General features: G+C 41.6%; 3 protein-coding genes across 4 annotated transcripts; 1 reads left to right on the top strand and 2 right to left on the bottom strand.

The window, feature by feature from the left end:
- Positions 1 to 1,254: 1,254 nt before the first annotated feature.
- katnb1 (katanin p80 (WD repeat containing) subunit B 1) lies at positions 1,255 to 12,458 on the bottom strand. Its single transcript, XM_020640191.3, has 19 exons — positions 12,315 to 12,458; positions 9,324 to 9,492; positions 8,930 to 9,060; positions 8,684 to 8,801; positions 8,394 to 8,494; positions 8,165 to 8,206; positions 7,850 to 7,933; positions 7,628 to 7,743; positions 6,763 to 6,985; positions 6,475 to 6,665; positions 5,433 to 5,581; positions 5,103 to 5,153; positions 4,518 to 4,582; positions 4,198 to 4,431; positions 3,958 to 4,107; positions 3,800 to 3,876; positions 3,284 to 3,358; positions 2,741 to 2,857; positions 1,255 to 2,525 (listed from the first exon to the last, which is right to left on the bottom strand). Exons 2-19 carry the CDS (start codon positions 9,361 to 9,363, stop codon positions 2,384 to 2,386), a joined length of 2,106 nt encoding a protein of 701 aa, XP_020495847.1. The 5' UTR covers positions 9,364 to 9,492; positions 12,315 to 12,458; the 3' UTR covers positions 1,255 to 2,383.
- A 1,560-nt stretch (positions 12,459 to 14,018) lies between these two features.
- cog8 (component of oligomeric golgi complex 8) lies at positions 14,019 to 20,919 on the top strand. 2 transcript variants are annotated; one of them, XM_065952607.1, is made up of 5 exons: positions 14,019 to 14,556; positions 16,504 to 16,711; positions 16,831 to 17,655; positions 18,482 to 18,650; positions 19,104 to 20,919. In XM_065952607.1, exons 1-5 carry the CDS (start codon positions 14,228 to 14,230, stop codon positions 19,427 to 19,429), a joined length of 1,857 nt encoding a protein of 618 aa, XP_065808679.1. In that variant the 5' UTR covers positions 14,019 to 14,227; the 3' UTR covers positions 19,430 to 20,919. The 2 variants fall into 2 exon arrangements, with proteins under 2 accessions (XP_065808679.1, XP_065808680.1); XM_065952608.1 differs by having other exon boundaries at positions 14,488 to 14,576.
- Positions 20,920 to 21,765: 846 nt separating this feature from the next.
- Positions 21,766 to 27,277, bottom strand: nob1 (NIN1 (RPN12) binding protein 1 homolog). Its single transcript, XM_020640176.3, has 10 exons — positions 27,164 to 27,277; positions 26,245 to 26,377; positions 25,920 to 26,053; positions 25,375 to 25,446; positions 25,144 to 25,284; positions 24,149 to 24,313; positions 23,833 to 24,060; positions 22,759 to 22,856; positions 22,419 to 22,563; positions 21,766 to 22,249 (listed from the first exon to the last, which is right to left on the bottom strand). Exons 1-10 carry the CDS (start codon positions 27,230 to 27,232, stop codon positions 21,980 to 21,982), a joined length of 1,455 nt encoding a protein of 484 aa, XP_020495832.2. The 5' UTR covers positions 27,233 to 27,277; the 3' UTR covers positions 21,766 to 21,979.
- Between the last annotated feature and the right edge of the window lie 245 nt (positions 27,278 to 27,522).

Raw genomic sequence — 27,522 nt, 5'->3', positions numbered from 1 at the left:
TTATAAACTTTATAGCTATTTATATGTTTATTTCAATTTGCTTCTTAGACTTCCCCTCAGTTTAGATCATTAACTCCAAAAATATGATTTTTTATTAAGTGTATTTGGTTATAAAAAAACACTTCTATAAAGTATGTTAATTGTAGACAGTTTTTTTTCATTATAGTTCATTGTTTATATCATTGCAAGTTTGAATCAATATAAATATTTTGTATCATACTTAAAGGTTTGCATACATTTAAAAAATGAAAACGTTTTTATCGAGATGGACAATATATTTTGTGCTAGTTCAGATCATAGATATTTCATAAATCTTACTGTTTATAATAACATGATTTAGTCAGATATAGATTAGTAGTTTGTACCATTTATAACATCGTTATAGAAATCATTTTTAAGACTTTAAATGATCAGTGATCTCACTGTTCTGGGTCATTTAGACCTTGTGTTGATCTCGTTGAGTGACCTCCTGTGGACGAAGCGCTAAAACTCATCACTCTGCTGATCCTGTAGTTCATATGTAAAAAGTCCTCTGGAATTTAAAGAGTCAAACGTACCACTAACTGTTCAAATGTAAACAAAGGCACTTTAGGTCAGCACACCGTAATTTAACAGTTTTATATCCTGTTCAGAAGATGGTTTAACTAACTTAAAGGGGACATATTATAAAAATCCACTTTCAGTGTTTTTGAACATATATTTGTGTAACCTGAGTGTCTACTGACCCACAACATGTGAAATAAAACCAATCCAGTTCTTTGTTTGTGGTCTGCATAAGTCTTACAACACAGAGAAAAATGCTCCATTTCAAATGTGCTCTCCTTGTGATGTCACAATGGGATTCTGGTAAAAAGAATACCATCCCGTCCCCTGGTATCTCCACCCATGGACTCCACCTCCAGCCTAGTGCAAAACTTTTGCACAGGTCCGCCATTTTTATTCTCTCTACAGAGGAGTGATGTCTACCATGAAAACTCAGGGGGGGGGGCTCATTGCATTTAAAGAGACACACACACCAAAACGGAGCGTTCTGAGAGAGCTGGTTTCTACAGGGTCACAAACCTCCTCTGGTGCTTGATTCATAATATATTTTGACCAAAGCACAGCACAGATGTTTAGACCACAGGGGGACTGTTTGAAAAGGTGGAAAAATGGATAATAAGCCCACTTTAACAATTATTATCAGAAAAGACTAGACAAATGATCCGTTCATGAAGATCATTTTGGTTTGTCTCAGAAAGTGAATTCTCTTCATTCTTCTTCCCAACATGAACACTTTATTTAAATAAACACAACTGTACATTTAAAACAGTCAAGAGTGGCTCTAACAGTGAGAAAAGTCGAGAAAGTAGAAAAGGACCGTGAAAACATTTGAACATCTTCAGTGTTTATGAACGTGGTTCTGTTCGGTTCTCCCCTCAGGTGAACTTCTCAGTTTGTTATGAAAGTCGGTCGATTATCTTCAGAACCTGAGAACCACAACGTCATCTCAGACAGTCCGTGTAAAAAAACAAACAAATCCACATCAGGTGGAACAAAGTGATCTGATTGTTAGAGCTCAAAGTGTAAAAACAACAAATCCACGTTCAGTGATTCTGTGTGTCGATCTATTTCAAAGCTGTGAGCTGAAGTCTGAATGACCTCGCGATGATGACACTAGTGTTCAACAACGGAATGTGTTCATTAGTGAAATGTGCGGGGGTAAAGACAGATTTTGGTCCACTAGATATTCCCGTTTCCAGTCATAATGCTAGGCTAAGCTAACCGACAGCTGGCTGTAACTTCTGTTGACCGGACAGACACCTCAGAAAAGTTTTGTATCGATCAATTATTGTAGGAAAATTTATTTCGATTAAATTTGGATTTTTTTCAGGAATAAATGTTGTTCACACTCAAATGTTTCTGATTGTCATTTTTCTCAGGGAGGAGAGCTGACTGACACTGAGCTCTATCAGCTTGTTGGGAGCTCAGGTGTTCATGATGCCTTTGTGTTTGGAGCTCTTCAACCTGTAGGAGATGCCGACTCTGTGGAGAAGTGTCTGCTCTACGGTCAGAGAGATTCAGACTGTAGCCTGCAGGCTGCTCATCAAACTGCAGCTCGTCTTCGTCTCTGATTGTGAGTGAGATATAGCTCAAACTGTCGGTGTGTTCCTTTGAGTTGAAGAGGATTAAATAACACTTTTCATCCACATAGTTCTTCTCCCTACACCGGGCGTGACAGAGGCTTCTGGAGGGTCGGTGTCCCAGGACCACGTTGAGACTCAAAGTGCAGAAATGTTCAACCAGGTGAAGCTGTTGATGAGCTCCTGAAGTGTCAGCTGACTCCTTGTTATCTCAGTCAGATCCGTAGTCTGGGAAAACGGAGGGTTGAGTTCAGTCACTCTCAGAGAGCGTCGTCGAGCGGCGCCATGAGCAGCTGCAGCTCTTTGAAGGCGCTGCCGTGACGACCGACCTGCGCCGCTTTGTTCTTCACCACGTTGCTCAGGTTCTTCAGCTGCCTGCAGCACGCTCGGCACTTCTGGTGTCTGAAACACAACACATCATCAGTTCAGTGTATGGTGAACAGGGAGATCACCTGAGCTATTAAATGTGTGCTGTTAATGTCATTTCTCTAGACGAGTCAAATATAAACAACTTCAACTCGAGCCATCTGAGTCTCCTGAGTCTTTTATTGTGTGAAGTGAAGTATCTTCACCCTGGACAACAGGATGACACAGATCCTCTGACTGCTGGGACTCACCGCTCTTCTCGTGTGATGTCGACTCCCACAGACGGCGTCGCCTTCAGCGTGTCGGAGATCAGCATCCAGAAGTGTTTCATGACCAGCTTCAGAGACGTGCAGCCGGTCTGCATGTAGCTGATCACACAAATACACAAACGCACACATTCAGACACACTTCTCTTTTAAATGTTTAAGCTACAAATTTGTCAAACTAGGATCAATATTGTTGATGCTTTTGAAAAATACATTAATGCAGAGCTGGCTAAACACTGAAGCTTCAGTGTCCACCACATGGAAACCTGCGTGAGCATCGAGTCTAGAGAGGAGGGGGGCGGGGGGAGACAGCTCTCTATAATGTTTTGAATTTGGACTGCAGTATTTTAAAAGTGTCAGAGTTACATATTGCTCCTTTAACACTTTTATGGCTAAAACTAAAAGTTGTCAGTTGTTTACCAAGTAGTTGACCTTTCTGACACTTCCCAGATTAAATTTAAATCAAGTCACTTAATTGTTGAGTCTAAAGAAGAGTAGAACGAGTGAAGTGTGATCAGGAACACTCACCTCTCATATTTACTCTGCAGCAGTTTGTCAATCTGAGGAAGAATGGTTGTACACAGGTCCAGCTTCCACAGAGACCTGAAATATGAATTGTTTGAAACATCATGTCAAACATGAGGTCAAAGAGTTTATTTTCCACAATTATTCACATACTGTGTTTTTCCATTACAATTAATAAGCATTCACCGGCAATTTAGAGTCACCAGTTAACCTAACGAGCATGTCTTTGGACTGTGGGAGGAAGCCAGAGAGAACCCACACATGCACAGGGAGAACATGCAAACTCCACACAGAGGCTCCGGTCAGACGGGACCAGGAACCTCCTCGCTCAGAGGCAGCAGCGCTAACCAGAGCACCACTGTGCAGCCCATATCAAGCGTTTCATTATATCATGAAATAAATCAAGTGTCATTTCTGGTATATCAACAACATTTCCGTTTATAGAAGTGTCATAAAGACGGCTCTAGAATGTGATGTCAGGTATCGTGAAATGATTAGTGGTACATTTGTGTCACTCACGGTTGGAGGTTAATAATGTTGAGGATGTCCACCACAATCGACAGGTCATTCATGGAGACGGCAGCATCCAGAGCGCTCTGCAAGAGAGGAAGAGCACCACATATCACAGCTGCTTTTTCATTGGTTTATAGAGTAATGCGTAGAGTCTCAGATCTCACCTTGATGTCCTCTCGGGCCCACACGGCTCGGACCGTCTGCAGGTTCTTGTGTCGGCTGCTCAGCATCACACACATAGTGTCGTGACCCTTCTTGATCTGAGACAGCGCCTCCTCATCGCTCAGAGCGACGGCTCGGTTGTTTGGAGGAGACTGAGGTAAATGTAGGTAGGACATCAGTATTTAAGTCATGAGTTAATGAAAGTCCAAAAAGTTTAGATATAAAATGTTTGAAGTTTTTACCGGCAGGAAGTCAGCCACGTTGAGTCCGATTGGCTCGTTCCTGGTGCTGAGGATGATTTTAGGTTGCTGTTTAGACTTCGCTGTGATGATTGGAGGCTGAGAGGGAGGAGGCGGGCCTAAAGAGGGGGGGTTTGAGGGTATTGGGATAACGGCTGAGGGGACAGGGCGCTTAGCACAGGAGACCACTGTAGGCTCCACCCTCTGGACCGGTGTGGAGGAGGCCAGTGGAGCAGCCTGCAACACATCAACACCTTTATTTAAAAACTATTACAAAACATATCAAATGATCCCACTGAAAAGAAGCTGCTGCGTCCACTGACCTGCTGCTTGTCAGGTAAAGGAGAGATCATGTCCTTCAGCTGACGGCCGATCGCTAATATCGTCTCTAAGAAGAAGGAAAATCAAACATTCATCAGTATCCTCCAATTATTACATGACACATAAGTATTATTACACAGAGTTTACCAAACTGTACCTTTAAAACGCCTTACTTCCCTTTAAGATGTTAAATTCTGTCCCCACAACAGAGCTTTAAAACTGAGCCTGGAGATAACATTCACAGTCTGTTGAAAACTAAAGACATCGAAGAACCTCAACAGACCAGCAGGTGGTGGAAGAATACTCACACACTATGAATAGCACCAAATGGTAATTAATACTTTGAGTAGTGCAATCACATTATCCTACCCGCCCTAACCACTGTTTTAGCATCTTTGGGGAAGTAGAACAAGCTGTGAACATGTTCGTTATAATCTCATAAAGATGTTACATTTCTGGAAAAACATGATCATTCATGTGGTGTCTTGTTATCGTGACTAATTCCTGCTGGTGTTTGTGTTTTACAGCGACACAATAGAAACCTTCAGTGTGAGATCCTGCTTGTGATGAACCTCTGATGGACTCACCGTCTTCTGGAGGAGCGGGGAAGGGCTCGGACATTTTGGGAGGAGTACGTGCTGGAAGTCAAGAAAAATGAGTCAGTAAATCAAACTGAGATAATCTAACAATTCAGCAGACCGTTAGTGAAATTAATTTAAAAAAAACATCCTGTAAGACTAATTAATCACTAGAACATGTCAGATATTTAAAGTTGTTTTTAAGTCCAACAAAAGTATTTTTTTTTTTACCAAAAATCAAAGAAACACAAATGGAAGTTATAATTTTGACATGTATATAATAGATCATTGTCCTAATTTAAGGTAATTCATTGATGGATCAGCTGATGGTTGACCTACAGATGGCGGTCTTTGGCTGGAAGATCTCTTTGTAATCTTCTGCATTGTGGATTTCGGCTGATGACAATTTCTCTTCCGCCTCGTCCTCACTGGGGCTCCGCCTCTCACCTTCAGGGCTCCGCCTATCAGCATCTGAACTCTGCTTTAACCTGATGACATCACCACAACATTTAACCGAGTGACATCACAGCATGACTGAGAAAACTGTTTTTACTGAAGCAAAGTTGTTGAGGAGCAGACATTTAGGGCGCACTCACACTAGGCAAAGTTATCCCGTACTGTGATTAAGCACAATTCCCCCCCCTCCTTTTTGAAAGCCCCTTTTACAGTTAAAGCTACTGACGTGACCAAACACTGCTGTCTCCAGGGGCCCGAATGGGGGTATGCATGACGTAAAGGTTGGTGGGGAAATGACGTTCCCCCTCAGATTTTAAGGTAAGGTATTCAATGTTTTGTATAAAGTGATTCATGTGGCTGTTTTCTGCCGTTCCTTCAGCATGTTTATTAAAACAAACACATTCCAATGTGCTGACAGTGGGAAACTTTATAACTAATAGGAAGACATGATATGGGGATCGTTTCCAAAGAAGTGTTTTCATCTCATAGCGGCTACAGGTATTCTGGATAACTTCCAGAAGCTGATTAATGTTTTTATGAATTACTCTCCACGCAGCTCAGTCCCTTTTTCAGCCTGGGCCACTGATTCAGGGTTATGGTCTGTGTAGTCTGTGTGTTTTTTCCTGCACACAGGAGGTTCAGCCAGCACCAGCTGAGTCAGATTCATACAATAAGTAAGTCATGATGTTATGAAATGATCCAGAATACATTTATGTTACAGTTATATTGAAAAAGAAATTGACATCTAGCGATTGTTTATTCTACAAGACACTTCAACTACAACCGAGAAATGTATGTAACTTCTTGTTGACATGATTAACAGGTTGGTAATCGTCGGGTAAAACTGATTATAAATAGCACCGTCTCTCTGTGTCTCATCCGTAGCAGGTAAGCTGTATAAAGTAAATGTGATGGTGGGTCAAACCTCTGTGAGCTGCAGGTGGTCGTGGGTCTCTCGTAGTTCTTGCGCAGTGCAGCTCCTTTGGGATCTTTCGGCTCTGCGAGCGGCTGGTTGTCCTTAATGATTCCCTGGATCACAGAGCCGCCGCTCTTCTTCACCCGCTTCAGATCCACAACGTAGGAGGACACACTGGAGAGCTCATGAGACACACCGATCTAACCAGACAAAGAGGTTTGAGGTGATATTTTTGAGTGGACAGTTTTCATGTTAGTTTGTTTTTTAAATAAATAATCTGTAGGAGGAGCTACACACCAGCTGCTGGTTGCAGACTGCCAGGTCAGCTACTTTTCCCCAGCCCACTGGCACCACGTCGAAGCAGCGGTCAGGCTCCCAGCCGAAAACCCGCAGAGAGTCTGTGGCACCGCTGTACAGACAGCTGCCGTCCGGGCTGAAACATATAGACCTGACGGGGGTCGTGTCCCCCTCCAACGAGCCGATCATCCTGAACTTCTCCAGATCCCACAGCTTGATAGTCCTGTGAACAGCATGAACAAACACAGAAACAAGAAAGATAAAAAACACACTCAGATCATACATACTGTATATACACATACGTTAAGATCCGGGACTAGGTTCAAAATAATGCAGCTTAAAACACTGGGATGGTCACATACAGTAACAGTACATGTTTAGTCAGAACTTGTAATTACACAGCTTCAACAAGGGGATAAATATTGATGCAGCGACTGTAAAAATCCTTTGTTTATAATAGCTATACTTGTTTGGTGTAAGACTCCTACAATGCCAACATTTTCTCTCATGTTTGAACATAAAAACAAGTCAGAGTGTTTCCAACAGGTGATTTCTTCTGCCTAATAAAAAACTATTCTCTGAATAAGTACTTAGGTGTACTAGACTACAGCATTAAGTTGCTACAACTCAAGAGACAAACATCAGCTGCTGACATTGGTTCATGCAACATTATTTCCCGAGCCAGTAAATTCTACCACAAACTGATTAACTTTCTGCGCTATAATTAATTTTCCAGTCAACATGTAAACCACTAAGTTCTTTTCAGTAGCAGTGTGGACTGTAGCTGAAACAAAGACCTGACTAAACAATGACAACAATCCCCCCTCAGGGGTTTGAAAAAGGTTCTCAGGTTGTGGTGTCGTACCTGTCAGAGCTGCCTGAAGCCAACAGGTACTCGTTAGGGTGAAACTGAACGATGTTGACGGCTGCAGTGTGAGACTTAAACTCTGTGATTGTCTTCCCCTGAGTGAGGTCCCACAGCTGAAAGAAAAAGGGAAGAGGAGAAACACGTTTGTCTATGAAAAACAGAGTAACTTTTAAAACCACGTGGTTTTAATGTATCAGCGCTATGAGGTCAGTTTGTTACCTTGACGGTGCAGTCGTCACTGGCTGAGGCCAACCACTTCCCATCTGGACTGAAGGCCAGACTCCTCACTGCCTGAGTGTGACCCTGCAACACAAACAGGTATTTCAGGTATTAAAAAGGCACTGTGCAAGATGCATCCTAAAACACACACTAGATCTTTGTGCTGCACATGAAGTTAACTTTAGATATGAAGAGAATCCACTAAAAGATGTGATTTCTTTGTGAGACAGAAGACACTCTGAGTAAACGCACTTTGAACAGTCTAATTTTACTAAAAATAAATGTTTGATTTCCAAAATCACACACACATCTCACCTTGTATCTGAACACGTATCCTTTCCTCCGCACGTCCCACAGCTGATAGAGGGACCGACAGAGACATTCAAAAAAGAGAAATCATGTTGTTAATGCAGATAGTGAGTATACACAGCCATATTCTCAAATGCATGGTTTTACTAAGAATGCAGAAGTCCTCACAATGTGGAAAAAAAAAACTCAGTTTTCATCCTGAAAAAATTGGATACCAATAAACCTCCACACTTACCTTGATGTTTGTGTCCATAGAGCTTGAGGCAAGAAAGTCTCCAAACGGATGGAAGCCCAAACTGGTGATGTTGGCTTTGTGTCCCATCAGAGTCCTTAAACCTGAAAACAACAGGAAGCTGATCATGATTGCTCACTGATATTACAACTCGGTGGAACATAAATTAACTTCTGAGAGTTTTTACAACAATGTTTCTATCATTTCATGTCAACCTGTGAGCAGAAGTCTCAGATTACAGAAGAAGTTATTTTCACCACACACACACACAAAGAGAACAAACTAGATCTCACTCTTGGCAGCCTCCAGGTCCCAGATTCGTACCGAACCAGACCTGGACCCGGCGACGACCTGCTCTTCTGACATGTTGAACAGGACACACTCCACTGGGTTCTTGTGACCAGTCAAACTCTGAGAGACAATTAAAAAAAACACACACACACAAAAGGTCAGGAAACAGACAGATTGTTGTCAAAGTAGAGCAGTAACAGGTATGTGCAGGTGATCAGGCAGAGGATGTTGCAGTGAGGATGTCTCACCATGATGCAGTTGGCCTTGCTGACAGCCCAGATGTTGACGGTGCAGTCCTCTCCTCCTGTGGCCAGCAGTCGGCCGGAGCTTTTGGCCAGAGCCAAACAGGAGACACTGCGGGAGTGAGCCTCGAACTCCTCTGTACAACAATACAGGAGGGACAAATTAAGTTTGGTTCTGTTTGTAAAGAGGCTGCTGGTGACGCTGGAGGAGCCGACTCAGGGCTTAATGGCCCTTCAAAGTCGAAGTCGATTCATGAAGACGAGTGGCAGCAAATGGTAATCACAAATTAACAAAGAATGTCAGGTTTAAAGAATCTGTATTAGTGTTGCACTGATGCAGGTGAAGTTCCATCAGTGTTTTCAGTCAATTACAAAGAAAACATTTAAAGGTTTGACTCACGTAGTCTCCATGAGATCTTGGTGGTGTTGGCAGCAGCCATACTGGTCACACTGGGACACCAGGTTGCTTTGTTTGAAATCCTCGACCACTGTGAGGTTAATTCATCAAGTTGAGTCAAGACCGCCAAGGACAGACATCAGCTTCTCAATCACTCGCTGCGCCGAGCGTCCTGCAACACAAGTACATAAGCCTGTTGTCACTCATTGATCTGCCGACTGTCCATGTAGCATCGTCTGTTAAATCAGGTTCTGAATCAGAATCTGTGGTTGTTTTGATACCACCTGAGTGCCGTCCTAGAGAATGTTCCCAAAATCAACAACCACTAAAATTACAGTAGTGGTATATAAAGTTACTGGCCAAACTTTTACCCTTGTTGGAACAGTGAAGTAGGAAAAAGGAAGAAGAAATTAGCTTTTCTATCAATTTTGACTCTCATAGTATTTGACAAGTCTTGATATCAACTTCAACTTGAACAAATCATTGATGTCTAAATATCAGATTACAAACTCAGACTCACAAAAAAGTAGACGTAATGTAATAATTTCCATGCTGTAAGAATTGACATATATCAGGTATGCATGATAATTAACAGTTTTCTGTTTTCACTACTTCATCTACAGTGTGAGAAAAATCTCATATTAAGAAGGGTATAATAGAAGCACCGCAAATACGCCTCACTGGCCTGTTGGCCTTAGGGAAGCTGTGTACTCTCCAAATCTATTATAATTAACTCTGATCGGTCTTCCGGGTCCTAATTATTGGACTGCAGTATTACAGGTACCTCTTAATGTAATGTAACGTACTACAACAAGAGACAAGTTGTCAAACACAGCAGGTTTGTAGAAAGGTGTATTCGCGATTCTGTGAAAATGCAACAACACAGGCAAAATAAACTCAACACATGCATATAAAAGCAACAACACAAAGCTTGGACAACAGCACTTCAGTAGAGTCCACAGTGGAGGAAGGGGGATGTGAATGGTCTCAGTGTGGTGCCTTTAAGAAGATAAAGAGGGGCTCTATAACATGTTGGGCTTGAGGTCGTACTCCAATACTAAAGCTGATTATTTTAGCTTTTACGTTGCATTCCTGGAGACTGAACTTTACAAAGAAGCACTTTATATCCCATCTCAATAACAGCATTTTAATGATGGCTACCTCGTGTTAAACATCTTAACAGTGTCTTTTGTATGAGGCCTTTTTTTTGTTGTTTTATTGTTGGTTCTAAACTGGGGAGAATTTGCCTATTAACGGTTAGATTTTTATTGATTGGTATTTTTAAAACAAGAAACACTTTTCTGCTCTTCATCTTTTTAAGTCAGTGCAGCTTAAAGAAGTTAATAATGATATGATGTCAAAGGTTGTCAAAGGATACACCTCAGCAGGTTTCACCTTCTCAAGAAGACTTGGGGAATACGGCCAAAAGGTCAGAAAATAGCTAATCAAGTGAACATCGTGTTTAGCAGAGTTTATTTTAAATGTTCAACATTTTATACTTCCAGAGCATTTCAGTAGATGACTGATATCCTTAAATGTACTTGACCTAGAGGTTAGGTCGCGCTTGGAAGCTGTAGTCCGCGGTTTCCTTCTCTATGCACTGTCCTATCTAATACAGGCAAAAGCCCCGACATTTTGAAAACAAAAGATAATTGAGATTAAATTATGACAGTGCCGCATTCTGTGCTGATGTGCTCATTTGGTTAGGGGGGGTTACTCCTATATATTTATATTTTTTGACTTCAGTTCACTTTTTATCTCATTGTTTTTAAAAATCATGATCTCAATATCAATTAAAACAATTGACGATTTTTTTCCCATAATCGACAACAATAATAACCTGTTTGTTTAATACGTTATATTTCTTTGTCCGTCAAAGCACTTTGTGATCATCTGTTTTTAAAGGTGTCGTATAAATAAAATGCTGATTACATTCAAATCACTGATCAAGACAAATGAGCTTTTAATGTATGATTGTGATGTGTTGTTTAGTTTATCTGTAGCTTTATCTTATATGTTGTTGTTTTTATGATTTGATGTTGCAATGTCTGTTAGTTTGTCCTTACTGTTCTGTTCCTTCTGTCTTTTCTAACACATGTAAAGTGTCTTTGAGTTTACAAAAGCACTTATAAATTAAATGTATTATTATTATCATCATCATCATCATTATTATTATTATTATTATTATTATCATTACTATTATTATTATAATTATTAGTATTATTATTATAATAATTATTATTATCATTATTATCATCATTATTATTATTATTATCATTATTATTATTATCATCATTATTATTATCATTATTATTATTATTATCATCATTATTATCATCATTATTATCATTATTATTATTATAATTATTAGTATTATTATTATCATTACTATTATTATTATAATTATTATTATTATTATTATAATAATTATTATTATCATTATTATCATCATTATTGTTATTATTATTATTATTATTATTATTATTATTATTATATACAGTCACAACTTCAAATCAAGAAACAGTTCAATCAAAACTCCCCCTCAGGTCACATCTCTACCACAGGGGGAACACCATAATCAGGTATCTAACTTCAGCTTTGTTCATGTTTAGTTAATGTTTAGTTAATGTTTAGTAAATGTCTAGTTAATGTTTAGTTAATGTTTAGTAATCTTATTAAGATACACATCTTAAGTAGTTTACCAAACCTCCTCTGATAAACACTGAAGATGAGCTAAAGAGAAGACACTAAAAGACTCAAGTGACTGAAAAGACATTGAAGACAGCTCACTTTGAATAAGATAACAATATATATAAATATTAAGGTTCCCTGGACACTTTAAAGTATTTCTTCAGCCCTCTTGTTTGGGGCCGACAGCTAACGTGAGCTAGCAGCGTAAGTACAGGGTTAGCTAATTAATGCTAGTTGTAATCTGAGCGGTTTCGGTGCAAAACAAAAACAAAACAAACAACAAACACGTCGCTGTCCGGTTACCTTGGTCTGTCCGCCGGTAATCATCTGAACGGGGGGGAGGGGGGGGTCAAAGTTTAAACGTGAAACCGTCGGCGGCTAAGCTGTTTTAGCAGCTCATGATGACAACTTGTTGACAGCCTGGTCTCTCCTCGGCTGCAGCTTAGCAACTGAGGGACAAACCGCGGACTTCCGCTGATGTCATCGACCCACTATTTTTTTCAAAACAACTTTATTTATTTTTTGGTAGTCCCTGTACATAAACTGATTCAGGCATATTTACATGGATGCTATTTGTTGATATGTTGATTAATGTTCACTATCCTAATTAAATACAAAAATAATAATAGAAAACAACAAATAGGAAAATTACAAATACACAATAAGTGGCATCCTTTTAATATTTTTTTTAGAAATAATTATGCAAATTTAAAATGTTAATCATATTTTAAATTCACGTCTTCCCTTTAATATATTTTCTGTAAATTTCCCCATTGTGGGATAAATAAAGGATTATCTTATCTTATCTTAATACTGTGTAAAAGAGTTTAGCAATAGCAATAACAATTTTATTTAAAAAGGATTTAACTACAGGTCAGCTCACTTTGCTTTACAAAAGAGTAATGTCTTTCACCTGCTCTTTAGTAACATGTAACTAAGAGTAATGTCTTTTACCTGCTCTTTAGTAACATGTAACTAAGAGTAATGTCTTTTACCTGCTCTTTAGTAACATGTAACTAAGAGTAATGTCTTTCACCTGCTCTTTAGTAACATGTAACTAAGAGTAATGTCTTTTACCTGCTCTTTAGTAACATATAACTAAGAGTAATGTCTTTTACCTGCTCTTTAGTAACATGTAACTAAGAGTAATGTCTTTTACCTGCTCTTTAGTAACATATAACTAAGAGTAATGTCTTTTACCTGCTCTTTAGTAACATGTAACTAAGAGTAATGTCTTTTACCTGCTCTTTAGTAACATGTAACTAAGAGTAATGTCTTTTACCTGCTCTTTAGTAACATGTAACTAAGAGTAATGTCTTTCACCTGCTCTTTAGTAACATATAACTAAGAGTAATGTCTTTTACCTGCTCTTTAGTAACATGTAACTAAGAGTAATGTCTTTCACCTGCTCTTTAGTAACATATAACTAAGAGTAATGTCTTTTACCTGCTCTTTGGTAACATATAACTAAGAGTAATGTCTTTTACCTGCTCTTTGGTAACATATAACTAAGAGTAATGTCTTTCACCTGCTCTTTAGTAACATATAACTAAGAGTAATGTCTTTTACCTGCTCTTTAGTAACATATAACTAAGAGTAATGTCTTTTACCTGCTCTTTAGTAACATATAACTAAGAGTAATGTCTTTTACCTGCTCTTTAGTAACATGTAACTAAGAGTAATGTCTTTTACCTGCTCTTTGGTAAGATATAACTAAGAGTAATGTCTTTCACCTGCTCTTTAGTAACATATAACTAAGAGTAATGTCTTTTACCTGCTCTTTAGTAACATATAACTAAGAGTAATGTCTTTTACCTGCTCTTTAGTAACATGTAACTAAGAGTAATGTCTTTTACCTGCTCTTTGGTAACATATAACTAAGAGTAATGTCTTTCACCTGCATTTTTGTGTCTTGAGATAACATTTATGAAGCTTGATAATTGAAACTCTACAAACTCACACTAGGTGGCGGTATATTACTTTATGAGTCATCACTTCAAATCCGCAAAGTGTGAGAGAAGAAGAAGAAGAAGATGCCAGAAGTGGTTGTCAACACTGAACTGTCAAGCTTGAATTCCTGTTTTGAGAACCCGGCTGACTTTACTAAGCAGCTTATGCATTAACAATCTTATTTCTGATCTTTTAAATGAGAGCATACCGCTGACACGTCGCCAGCAAGAAGCAGCGTTTACATTTGAAATCGCGGCGGTCACAACATGGCGGCGGTAGACGTGGAGGACGAGAGTATCCTGGCGTCGATCTTTAAGGACAGCTTCCCGGACAGCTGGAGGGACAACCCGGACTTCACGGCCTACCTGTCCGAGCTGAGCTCCTTCGGGGTGGAGAAGCTGAGCCGGGAGCCGGAGAGGCTGTCGGAGGAGCGGGCTCAGATCCTGCAGCAGACCCGAGAGCTGGCCTTCTCCAACTACCAGACCTTCATCCGGACCGCCGACTGCACCGAGCACATCTACCGGGACTTCGGCCGGGTGGAGAGCAGCGTGTCCCGGCTGCTGGACAAGCTGCCCAGCTTCGGGGAAAGATGCAGGTGAGTGCTGAAAGATGCAGGTGAGAGGGAGGGTTTTTTTTGTTGTGCAGCCAAATGAGTTGCAGGCAGAATAATTGGAAATGTGGCAATTCTTTGTCTTTTTAATGAGGTTATAGGATAGGATAATACTTTATTGATCCCCAGAGGTTATTAATGTTCATAAAAAAAAATCTTGAGCTTAAACATGACCTTTGACCCTTATTTGGGAAGTTAAGGCACTCTGCCTTTGCACTGCCTGTATAATAATAACGAGGTCAAGGCAAAAGGCATTAACTTCCATTTGTTACTGTGTTTCACTTTGTTAAAATAACACAACCAAACACTGTTTCTTTGCTACACTGTAGTCAAGCTGCCGTGTGTGTGTGTGTGTGTGTGTGTGTGTGTGTGTGTGTGTGTGTGTGTGTGTGTGTGTGTGTGTGTGTGTGTGTGTGTGTGTGTGTGTGTGTGTGTGTGTGTGTGTGTGTGTGTGTGTGTGTGTGTGTGTGTGTGTGTGTGTGTGTGTGTGTGTGTGTGTGTGTGTCAGAAGTGCTTGATGACAGATATTAAAACAAAGATATAACACCTGAACTCCACTGCAGTGAAACAGTGACTTCACTTTGATCTGCACGTAAAACAAAGACAGAAGACCTTCACTCAGTTTGAGGCAAAGACCCTGATGAGTGAAGTTACTGGACTCTGCCTTTGTTTCTTGAGGGCTTTTGGAAGTTAAGGCAAATACAACCTACTATTTTCTCAAAACAACAACAACAACAACAACAAACACACTATTGACTCAAGATATCTGTCCTCATGATAAAGCACATCTGTAATGTTCCAAAAATGACAAAAAACTCCTTTTTGAAAAAATTGAAGTTACTGCCTTTTGCCTTTGTAGGGCAGTGTAGAGGATTACATCACGATCATTTGATTTCTGACATATTTTCTGATTCACAAAGAAGGACAGAATTCAGATTATCATTGTCCGTTGAATTCAACAGCCTGGGATCGACATGAGACCATATCAAAAGTCTCACGTACGCTGAGTTTCATTGACATCAGCTCTCAAAAACTTCATCTGAACTCCTACAGACATTGAAAATCAAAACAACCCTTTATTGTCCATTAAGAACAACACCGTATTATAACAACTTTTAGTTTTCCTGAGTATCATGATAAAGTATTGCAGTGTTTGAGTGGTATAATTTGCAATATAAATGTGACAGTATCAATGCTAAACGATTGTCTGTCCATTGATGACATTTTGCAACATGATATGATGATAGATTTTGTATCGAAGTATGAAAAGTGTTGGATATGAAGACTGAAAACATAGAGGGACGCCACACAAGTTTGAAAATAAAATCCAGAGCTTTACTTAACATGCATTTCACCCCAAATGCTTAAAAGATAAAGAATAATCCAAAGAAAGCAAAAGGGACTGCAGACCCGTACTAAAAAGAACAAGAGATTGGAAGTTGCTGAGCCAATGATGTAATGGACCTCCGCTCTCAGAACCTCCTAAAAGTACCAAAGAAAAAATAAAAGACCGGAAAACAGGACGACAAATGACCTCCAGCACCAAACTGCAATAACAAAAAAACAAAGCAATCTAAACATGCGTAGGGGGAACAAATACTTGGATTGGGGAAAAGATGAAAATAGAGAAACAAAGCTCCTCACCACACGTTGACCGAAGTGTTTCTCAAAGTCTCTCCTCCCTGCTCCTCTAAATCCCCCTCCTCCTCCCTGAGTGGGCAGGTACAGAGGGAGGAGGGAGACCAGAGAACCAGAGAGGGAGAGGAACAGGGCCACATGTAACAGAGAGACAATTGTGGCCTTTTTTAAAACCCTCGAGACTAGACGTTCCCCGACATCTTCTAAATACTAAAATCCCGGATCAGGTCACTGGATAAACTGTCATTCATTGTGTGTGTGTGTGTGTGTGTGTGTGTGTGTTTTTGTTCATAGGGGGTTCATGAAGGAGGCGGAGGAGATCGGGGCCAGCCGACGGATGAACAGCCTCACTTTGAACCGTCACACAGAGATCCTGGAGATCCTGGAGATACCTCAGCTCATGGATACCTGCGTCCGAAACGGATACTACGAGGAAGCTCTGGAGCTGGCAGCTTACGTCAAGAGGCTGGAGAGGAAGCACTCGTCACTGCCGGTCATCCAGGTGAGTCCGGGTCAACCGGAAAATGTTATTAACCTTTTTTTTTTTTTTTTTCACACCTGAAAACCAACAACTGCATGTCGATTTAATCAAATAATCGTCTTCTACGTCTGTGTCTTCAGGGTATTGTACGTGAAGTACGTCAGTCCACTCAGCTGATGCTCAACCAGCTCCTGCAGCAGCTGCGCATCAACTCGCAGCTTCCCGTCTGCCTGCGAGTCATCGGCTACCTGCGCAGGATGGACGTGTTCACGGAGGCGGAGCTGCGGGTGAAGTTCCTGCAGGCCCGTGGCACCTGGCTGAACTCCATCCTCACCGCCATCCCTGAAGACGACCCCTACTTCCACATCACCAAAACCATCGAGGCCTGCAGAGTCCATCTGTTTGACATCATCACCCAGTACAGAGCCATCTTCTCCGATGAGGACCCTCTGCTGCCCCCTGCAGGTGGGCAGGTGGCGGTGAACGAGGCGGCCATCTTTCACGGCTGGGTGGTGCAGAAGGTGGCTGAGTTCCTGGATACTCTAGACAGGGACCTGCAGCGAGGTGTGGGCGGCCGCTTGGACTCCCTGCTGGGTCAGTGCATGTACTTTGGCCTCTCCTTCAGCAGGGTGGGGGCGGACTTCCGCGGGCAGCTGGCGCCCATGTTCCAGCGGGTGGCGGCGGAGACGTTTCGCGTTGCCGTGAAGGAGGCGGTGGAGAAGTTTCAGGAGGACATGAACCGGTACACGCTCATCTCTCTGCCTTCAGTGCTGGGAGGAACAATCCCCCCTGTGGCCCCCAGCACCCAGCCCGGATCCCTGCAGCCGCCCATGTCCCTGCTGGACTTTCAGCCGCTGGCGTGCTTCCTCAACAACATCCTGACCGCCTTCAATGACCTCCGGCTCTGCTGCCCCGTGGGACTGGCTCAGGACGTCACCAAATGCCTCGAAGACGCACTCAAGCTGGTACGCCGCCGTTCAAATGGTTTCTATCAGTTGCTTTAGGAGGCAGTTTCTATAAAGATAAATAATTAAATCCAAATTGGTATTTTTTCTACATCGGAATTAAGAAACAAATATCTTTTTAAAACAAATTATTGAAGCACATTAAAGGTCACATGTAATATTCACTCATTTTCCCTTCATGACATCACAAAGGGCAGTAACCCCTCCCCCAGGTGGGTGACACTCCCACAGCTAGGTGTTTGTTCTGCCCTCTGAGTCTGCCTTCTCACCGTAAACAATAGGACATGGAGCGAGAAAGACCGAGACACCCAAGCCCTTCCAGAGAGGGGGCGTGGTCAAACACAGCTGATTTACATATTTAAAGGTACAGACACAGAAACAGCCTGTTCTGAGCAGGGCTGAAATAGAGGGGTTTATAGGCATGATCAAATACAGGATCAGAGTGGATTTAGAACAAGAAACTTCACACACATGTTTTAGGGAGCTCTGAGACTTATTTAAACTGTTTGAAGAGGAGGAGAATATGTCACCTTTAAATGTATCTAGACTATAGAAGTACACATCTCATTTTAATATTAGGAGAAAATCTCTTGACCCTGGTCCAGTCATGATTTTTATTTACCACTCTGATTGTGATGTGGCTGTCTCCTTCAGGGTGGGAAGTTCAAATGCTGTAAATCCGTGCACAGTCTGTTTGAAAACAGGCTCAAAGAACTGTAGATTTCTCAGACCGCCCAGGAGTGAGCGTGTTAAATCCACGAGTAACGACACGATTCAGTCCGTGTTGGCAGGCGTATTGACTCCTTTGGTCTTGTTCCCCCGTTAGGTGACCCGTAACATTCTGGTGTTTCACCGGGCGGAGGAGTCGGCCTTCAGCAGCAGAGAGAAGGAGCTGTTTGTTCAGTTCTGCTGTGGGTACGCTGAAGACCTGCTGCCGTTCCTCAACCGCTGTCTGCAGGTCCTGTTTCCTCCGGCTCAGCTGGCTCTCATTCTGGGTGAGGACGACGACTTCTTCTTTCTCTTGCTCTCTCTCTGCTTTTTCTATTCATTAAAAATTGAGGCAGCAGTAGACCCCCACGTGTTGAGAGGGGTCAATTTAGAGTATTCATGTTATATTGTGTGTCACAGATACATTTTTTTAGATCAGAAGAAGAAAAAAACAAAGACACACTATAGCACAAACTAACCAATTGAGGCAGCTGTTGTTGTCAATGTAAGAATCATGTCCGACACTCACAAGTACAATATGAGCCTGTCAGTGGAAAGTCAGTATGGCACCGGCAGCTGTAACGATGACATTGCGACCATTAAAAGCCTCTTTCACATTTGTCAGCAAAAACAGATCTCCTGGAGCAGTTTCAAAATGTTTTGTTTATATCTAATTGTTAGGTTTGTACTTGGAGGTACAGTAACTTGATTTCTGATTTGGTTCCTTGCTGCTCCTGCAGGTGTTCCTGTGACTCAGCTGCACAAGTACGATGGTCTGGGCTGCATCGACCTCCCCGCCGTCCTCGAGCCGCTGGACTTTGTGCTCCCTGAGAGGATAACAATACCGGATGCAGCACCCGCGCCAGAGTTCGACATCTCCTCAGAACTGGGCAGCCTGTCGTTTGAGACCCAGCCGACAGACACAGTAACGGACCCTGACCTCAGAGTAGAGGCGGGACCTCCCGACCCAGCACCGAGCGGATCTGTAGAGTCTGAACTGACAGAGACGAAGACCGAGGAACAAGATGAAGAGACGATGCTGGACGAAGAGTTTTCTTTGGAGTGACGGGATGAAGAGCTGGTGGAGATTTATTGACTTGTTTCTGCAGTTTCAGGTTCCACTGCTGAATATTTTTTGGGGTTTTGTGGAACTGAATGAGAAGTTTGACGGATGATTTTGGGCTCTTGGGACAGGATTATATATCTTTGTGGACATTTAAATAATAAACTTTATGCTTCAAGGTACAGGATGACGGTAAACTTTGTCTAACTGAATCTTCAAAATGAATGAAATGGATCAAACCAAAGCAGCCCTGAGTTAAAGACATGAGTCGATTAGGAAACAATGACCAGATGTTTCACTGTCACATATTTCAACCTCTGTCTGAAAAGAGTTGAGAACTCAAAGTAATAAAAACACAACACTGTTTGGACTAATAATGAACCTGTGTTTACTCAGAGGAAGTATTTAGGTCCTTTACTGCAGTAAAATACCGTAAAACTTCAAATAAAAGCACATCCTAATTTAAGGCCCAGTCCATTTTACTAGCCTGGTGTTGACGTATGTTTTGACAAATAGAGGCGGGTTTCTGAGGTGCCTGTGCATTTAGTGTTGAAATAGTTGTACAGCACAACAGAAAATAAAGATGAACTTCGACATCTGTCCAAGAGAGACAGAATTGTGCTCGTATGGAGGCTGTGAAGCAGGTTTGCATGCTGCTTTACAGGCAAAACAAATCAGTGATATTCATTTTGTTTATTGAAATCCTAATTTTGTACATCGTTGAATATTCTTTCTGGTTTTTATCTACAATTTCATAGTCTTTACCATCTTTGCTGTGCACGAGTTTTGATTAAAAATAATTAAAGACCCGTCTCGTAGAGGTGGGAAAAAAAATTGATTTATGTAAAAATCAAGATTCTTATCTTCTGAGATTTTAAATAGATTCATAACTTCCAACAATTTTATTTTTATTTTGGCTTCAGTCACTCCCTGCTAAGTGCTAATGCTAGCTCTTTAACTCAGTAGAATGTTAAATGGAGCAGCAATAAATTCACAGATGACTGGAGGAGATCCTGAACTATGTACTCATTCAAAGAAATAGACTTTGAAACATGAAGCCAGAATCGATTGAATAGAAAATAGATTCTCAATCGAATCGAAATTTAATCGTGAGACACCCAAAGATTCCCAGCCCTACCGTCTCGTATTGATGCCTGTCACAAATAAAGGCCGCCCGGGCTATTAAAAGAAGTTTTACGGTAATTTATTACAGTGTGCACAGACACTGCAGTGTAAATGACCTGTGTTGAAAATATGACATCAGTAAAATGATCCAGGTGTATCAGGTGAATGAAGAGAAGGTATTAAACCATCTTTACAGCAAACTAAACAATTTGCATCTTTGACCTCTAAACTTCTTTTTAATGTATAACTTCAATTTTTCATTCTCATCTTTTCAAGTGCCTTCATGGATACAGCTGGGAGTTGTAGTCCTAACATGTATGTTGAATATTAAATATAATACAGTAAAGACAGACACGTCTGAAGGAGGATTCAGTCTGAATTGTCAGTGTTTGTTTAGCGCACACACACACACGCACGCACACACACACACACACACACACACACACGCACACACGCACACACGCACACACACACACACACACACACACACAGGATGTAAATACTTCAGCTGTTGGTTAAATCGACGGCTGTGACAGACTTGTTTAATCTCTGCAGGGAGAATTTGGTTCATCCTGCGGCCCCTCAAACATTCCTTCAAGCTTGGACAAACTTTGTGAAGGAGCTGCTGCCTAGCTTAGCACAAGGACTTAGCGCAGGAGGAAACTGCAAGCCTCCACCTTCCAACTAGTCAAAGGGCCTTTCTCAGACCACTCTCCATTTCACCCTCTCCCTACATACACACCCCCACTGCGTTCATGCTGGCTGACTGAACAGGTTTAACACCTTTCATTGTTCAGCATGGGAGACACTAATGCGCAGAAACGTTATCGCTTTAAATAAGATATAAATCATAGTATCATGGGCTTCCAGTAGTCTAGTGGCTGGATTCTGTAACGTCCTCATCGATACAAATGACAACATATTACCACATTGAATTTTTGAGCACAGCCGTAATGCATACTGCAGATTTTTCCTGAATCAGTACGACGTCCGGGTTTTTTTGGCATGCTGCCGATCTCGCAGTATCTTCATGCATTTGGTATTTTGGCCAAATCCAAATAAGTGTAGCAGGCGGTTTAGAAAACAGCCTGAGTGATTAGTATGATGCATTTCTTTAGAGGATCTAAATGAAGGGATGGTGAGAGAAACATAAATGTGCATCTTTATATTCAAACAAAGTGGAAGAAAATTAACTAAGTCGTTGATTCTGCAGATTAAGTTTAAAAATTTATTGTGATACATTACGTTGAAGAGTCAGATTAACATGACAGCTGGGGGGGGGGGGGGGGGGGGGCTGGGGGAGGGGGGTGCTGGTTTTGTATTTGAAGGACCAAGACTCCACCACTACACTCCTCCTATATGGTCGTTTAATTTAATGTCCAAAAAAGTCCACTGACGTCGTGTTCTTAAGTGTCCACATGTTCCCCTTCACTTCTTCTTCACAAACTTCTTGTGGACGGCGTTGGGGTTGGCTCGTCTCCTGCCCCCGCCACACTGGCCGTCCTTGATGTGCAGGTTGGCGGATCGGCTGTAGATGTCGTTCTCACTGAAGGGCGAAGATCCAGCCACGTAGTCCGGGTTGAAGACGTCGGTTTTCTGGCGAGCTTTGCGGGAGAGTCTCTGCTGGGGGAAACGCTGATCCTCCACCAGCTGGGGGTTGTTTCCGTGTTTCCCTCCCTGAGGCAGAGGCAGCGAGTGCTGCAACAAAACACACACAGAGGGGGGGGTCACTAATAATCATGTGAATACATCCCCTCATAGTTACACTCCACCTTCCTGTCCTGGGTGTCCTGTGTGTGTGTGTGTGTGTGTGTGTGTGTGTGTGTGTGTGTGTGTGTGTGTGTGTGTGTGTGTGTGTGTGTCTCACCCTCAGTCCCTTTGAGTTCAGCACTTTGGGGTTTTTGGAGAAGTGCATCTGCTTGCTGCCGTCCTCGTTGATGGTCACCGCCACCTTCTTCAGAGTTTTGTTTCCACAGTGAGGACAGAACACTCTGGTCATGTTGCTCGACGTCCTGAAAGTTCAAAACACTCGATTTTAAAAACAGCTAATTAAACACATTTAATTGAACCACTTTTTTTTAAAAAAGAAAACCTCTTTATCTGTATCTCCAGATCTTCACTCAAAGTACAAAGCTAGCGGCCTTTGGTTGTGTAGAGGGCAGTATCAGGGCTCGATGTGTTTGTATTCACAGACTGAAGTAACTCACTTGAAGCAGGCGTGACACCTCAGGATGTAGTTCCTCGCCTGTTTGATCAGCATCCCGTTCACCGAGAGAACATGGAGTCCGATCTGAATGAGAACGTTCTGCGAGGACAATAAACCAAAACATTCAAATCAATCAATAGATCATTTAGATGTTGATTTACAGAAACATAATCAGCACAGATTACCACAGCATTTTTAAAGGTTATGACATCATCTTTAAACTGAGAAAACACAAAAATTAAGATTTTGCTGCATAGAAACATTTCAGCAGTTTATAGACTTCATGTTTAAAGGAGCGATATGTAAATGACTATAAGATCAGACATTAAGGAAACATGCTGTGTTGAAGTGCTGACTTCTCTGACAACAATGCAGCAGACAGTATGTCCTCCTTCTAACTTCAGACTCTGGTTCTGAATGCTCTGGATTTGTTTGGACCAGAGAAGGTTGGCGGTTTTTAGGCGACCCCCCAAACCGCCGTTTTGGAGGCCCCTCGGTTTGCCAGATATGAGAGCAGTTATCAGGTCAAACCAACAGGTGCTGCAGCGATGGAAGCGGGTAAGAGAAAAGATTGTTTATTTCTATAAAAGTTATCTTTAATGCCCGCAGGTGTCAGATGAGTAGATTTACAGCATGCTGAAGAAACGGCCTTTCTTTGAATTTCCAGAGTAAATATTAACAATGAAGTGAGCATCTGAATGTCGATAAAGAGCAGTGTGAGAACACTAGCTACACATGTACAGGACAAGATCATCAGAGAGATGAGAAGCATCACTTTGTCCACAGTTGGTGCCGAAATCGAAACAACTGAAAGTTCCCTATAAGAGCTCTGATTGGTCGAACTTTGATCAAGCGGGTGTACACCACAGGATTATGTAGCATCCACCACTGCCTCTGTCCTGTTTGCTGTCTGAGGTTTCCTTCTGCAGGAGCTTCAAAGCTGTTTGTACCTCTCCGTCGTTTAGATCCTAAAATAACTAAAAACAGGGCCCATGTTTAAAGAGACCAGAAGTCGTCTTCAGGGTGCGTGTGCTCCATCAGGTCCAGGTGACCTTCCTGAGAGGTGTTCTGTTACCTGCATGGCGAAGTCGGTGGTCAGACATCCGACTTTGACATCAGCAGGAGCTGTCCAATCACCAGAGTCCATCTTCAGCTGTTTGATGTTACTGGGAGTGATCCAACCACCTCCATCATCATCATCATCCTCCTCCTCTTCTTTATCTTCATCCTCGTCGTCTGATTGGTCCTCCTGCTCGTTTGTCTGCAGTGACCCGCTCTCTGATGTGGACACTCGGTCCACTTTCTGCCAAATAAACAGAAAAACTTCATCACAGGCTCAAAACAACGACACACCAGTCGGTGAGTCTGAAAGGTTTTTTTTTTAAACTCACCAGTAAGTCCAGCAGGCTGTCCTCGATGGACTGCAGCGGCTCCCTCCAGAAGTGGAAGCTGTTGAACGTGTCGCTGTCAGAAGACGTCTGTGTGTCTGTTTGTTTTTCTGTTTGTGTTTCAGTCTGTTTCTGTATGTTGTTTGAATTCAAAGCATCGACGTTATCCTGAAAAATACACGGAAAACGGGAACATTAACAGGAAGCAGGACGTCATGAACTTGAGGGAGGTTGTGTCACACACATTTCTTTATCCTGTTTTATTTTGTAAATGTGGTGTGTGCAGCAATGCAGGTGAAACTTGTTCTTATTTTGTTTTTTAATTTGCGTATTTAATTTATACATTGACATTATTGTTATACCATAAATATTTGACAAATAACTTTTTTATTTTATTTGATTTTGTATTTTATGTTAATCTCCTTTCTTGATAACGGCTTTGCCTGTAAATTATAAACAGAAAAGGATTTAGCCCATCATTATCGTTATTAGTGACAACTTTCTGAGATGTGATGAAAAAGATCAAGAAACAGGAAAAATACCTCCCAACACACACACGTCACAGATTAAGAAAAAGTCAAAAACTATTAAGTGTTTAAAGGAACAAATACTCTGCCCTAAAAAGATTACATTTCCTACGGCAACAACTTGTTGGATAATGCCATTTAATCATTAGGACTATCAGTTAGAGGTGGGGGGGGTCTCCTCTACTCTTGTGTTTTCTTTTTTAATATTCATCAGGCACATTTTCAAACAATGATCTATTAGGCTGATGTTGTTGAAAAGAATGTCTGAGACTTTCTATCTTTGTGAACAAGAAAATGGGAAAAGGGATTTCTGCTCATGTGTACACAGAGTGCAAACTGCTTCTTTATGTACAAACCTCCTCCAGCACCACAACAAAACCCTTTCTGCCTCGGACACTTTCTCCTGCACAAACTGCAGGGATGGAAGCCACACGTGAAGCTCCCGGTTGTTTGATCTGAGTGAAGACTCACCAGTAACTCCAGCAGCTCGCTGTCGATGGACTGCAGTGGCGTTCTCCAGAAGTGAAAGGCGTTGTACTCGTCGCCGTCGGCAGGTTTGGGCCTCTCCGTTCTCGTTTCTCTTGGAGTCTGTTTGACGTTCAAACTGTTTGACTGGAAATCAAGATGTTTAGAGACTCACTGCACATCTGGACACTTGTTGGTTTATACTCTCCGGGGAGATGTTATCAAAGAGGGTTTTACCTTGGAGGGGAAGTGGAATCCTGCAACATTGATTGGAGTCTCTGGGTGGCGCTGTGTGCTCTGAATATTCACCTGAAATCAGAAACCATTCAGCTCTTACTCTGTGCTGACACGACAGTCAACAAGCTGAATAATGTGTCAAAGTGTTTTGAAAATTAATCTTGTCGTTAGCCTCTCAGGTCACTTTGCTAAAGAAGTGTGTTTACTGTCTCTCTTTACATTGTACTTTGATAAACACCCTTAACCTTTAATGTAAACAAAAGGAAAAAAAAACACAAAAAAACAACACACACCAACAAATATCTATATTGGACGTATTTACCCTGAAGAATCAAAATGTCAAAGTTTCCAATTTAGTTGAAATTTGAACTGAATTCCTAAAAAAACTATTCTTCAAAGAACATGTTACTGCTGCTGCTCTCCCTTCCCTCTTGTTGTAGATTTATAGATTTGATTGGCTGCTTGAGATAACAGCAGGTAAAGCTTATTCTCCAGTCTTTGGGGGTCACACACTTTAAAGTAGTGATCCGGGGTCTCTCAGGTACCTTGACCTCCGGCTCTTTCTTCAGGTGCTGGGAGCCGACGTGCTCCAGTTCCAGCTGGTAGGTCAGAGCCAGGACTTTGATGTCGGTGGCTGACAGACTCGGGTAATCTCCGGTCTTCTTGGAGAACTCGGTCACTGAGACGAGAGATAAAAGTTTCTTTAGAGGAAATCCACACGTTGGACACAACAAACCTCACCGAGCTGCCAACATGTCAGGTAAGATGCAGGTACCACACACACATGATCAAGTGGAAATATAACTCAATACTTATGAAGGCTATCAAACCCCGACCTGACTGATGGATTTAAGGTTAGGTGTAGTTTACCCAGTCTGATGTGTTCAGGATGTGGCTCTTTAAAGTTCAGCTGGTACGGCAGGAAGGACAGACTCCTCCTGGTGGGTTTGTCTCTGATCTCATCCACCACATCTTTCAGTGTGTAGATGGTCTTACCGATATCCTGCAACACAAACAAACACAAACAAAGTGTCAGAACGACCAAGTTAAGATCAGGGAAGAACCTTGTTTGTCTCTATAGCTCCTTTTCAGACTGCCATTCTGCTAAAGAATGAAGCTCCTCATCTTCACACCTTAAGACATTCATTGACTCCTCAAAGGTGAACTATCGGTGTCCCAGTCTGTCAGGGAATTCATTTGTCTTCAGCCTCAAGTCCTCATAAAAAAAGAGAAAATGGTATCTATTCTGTATCATATGTGAGCTGAGTGTGTGTTACATCCCTCTTCCCCCTCTGTAGAGTCATATTCTCTTAATTTAATACCCACAATGCAGTCAGATAATTTACTATTTAAATCCCTTCGTACGAGCTCAGTTTGTGTCAAAGTGGACAGAAGTGTAAAAGAAAATGAGAAAATTGTATATATTATAATTGTCACACTTATCTAAGGACTCCAACCAGAGAAATAAAAACAATATTGATTTAAATAATTGATTGTGTAATCAAACAGAGTAAATAGAGAAAATTTACCATCACTGACTAAAATGTAAACTTGGAATATAATATAAAAGACAGGTCTGTTAGTCTCAATATAAAAAGATTAGTTTTAGTTTTAGTTGCGCATCACGTCTCTAGGCTGGCTTTCTGTGTGCGCAGCTACGGGCCTGACAGTGTGATGAACTCTCCCCATACTCTGATTAACGGACGACCCTGAAGGCAACACGAGGACTGTCTGTTATTAGCTTTTCCTGAAAGCCTGTGCGTCCTTCAAAACTTGAGTAAAATCTCACCTGGAGAGGGGCTTTCTTTAAAAACGCTCCTGCATCTGCGACAACATGCTCCACTATGGTAGGCGCCATGTTGGATTGGAGACCAACATGTGAAGCGACCAATCAGAGGACTGGGGAAGAGTCTCGCGACATCTTTTTTTTTTGTAGTCGGAAATATGACAACTTCACATTAAAAACAATTAAATAAGATGCCTTAAACTGGCTTCAGACCTTGAGCATTTTGTTTAGTGTTGAACAAAAAAAGGGATAAACATTAAAGATTGAAATGTGTTCACTCTGTAAAGGCAAAGCAAGTTTATTTCTATAGCACATTTCAGCAACATCGCATTTCATAGTGCTGCACACAGGACATTAAACGC

Source organism: Labrus bergylta, chromosome 3, assembly GCF_963930695.1.
Source record: "Labrus bergylta chromosome 3, fLabBer1.1, whole genome shotgun sequence".
Taxonomy (NCBI): Eukaryota; Metazoa; Chordata; class Actinopteri; order Labriformes; family Labridae; genus Labrus; species Labrus bergylta.
The sequence above is the reverse complement of the archived record's forward strand: the minus strand, read 5'-3'. Positions and strand labels throughout refer to the sequence as shown.

Coding starts and splice junctions, on each gene's coding strand:
- katnb1 (XM_020640191.3), bottom strand. CDS start 9,363: ATGGCTGCTGCCAACACCACCAAGATCTCATGGAGACTAC. Junction 4,432..4,517: donor CTTTACCTGACAAGCAGCAG/GTCAGTGGACGC, acceptor GATGTGTTGCAG/GCTGCTCCACTGGCCTCCTC. Junction 3,877..3,957: donor GGGCCCGAGAGGACATCAAG/GTGAGATCTGAG, acceptor CCTCTCTTGCAG/AGCGCTCTGGATGCTGCCGT.
- cog8 (XM_065952607.1), top strand. CDS start 14,228: ATGGCGGCGGTAGACGTGGAGGACGAGAGTATCCTGGCGTCGATCTTT. Junction 14,557..16,503: donor AGCTTCGGGGAAAGATGCAG/GTGAGTGCTGAA, acceptor TTTTGTTCATAG/GGGGTTCATGAAGGAGGCGG. Junction 16,712..16,830: donor CGTCACTGCCGGTCATCCAG/GTGAGTCCGGGT, acceptor CTGTGTCTTCAG/GGTATTGTACGTGAAGTACG.
- nob1 (XM_020640176.3), bottom strand. CDS start 27,232: ATGGCGCCTACCATAGTGGAGCATGTTGTCGCAGATGCAGGAGCGTTT. Junction 25,447..25,919: donor AGAAAGAGCCGGAGGTCAAG/GTACCTGAGAGA, acceptor TTCTGATTTCAG/GTGAATATTCAGAGCACACA. Junction 22,564..22,758: donor AGGTGTCACGCCTGCTTCAA/GTGAGTTACTTC, acceptor TTGAACTTTCAG/GACGTCGAGCAACATGACCA.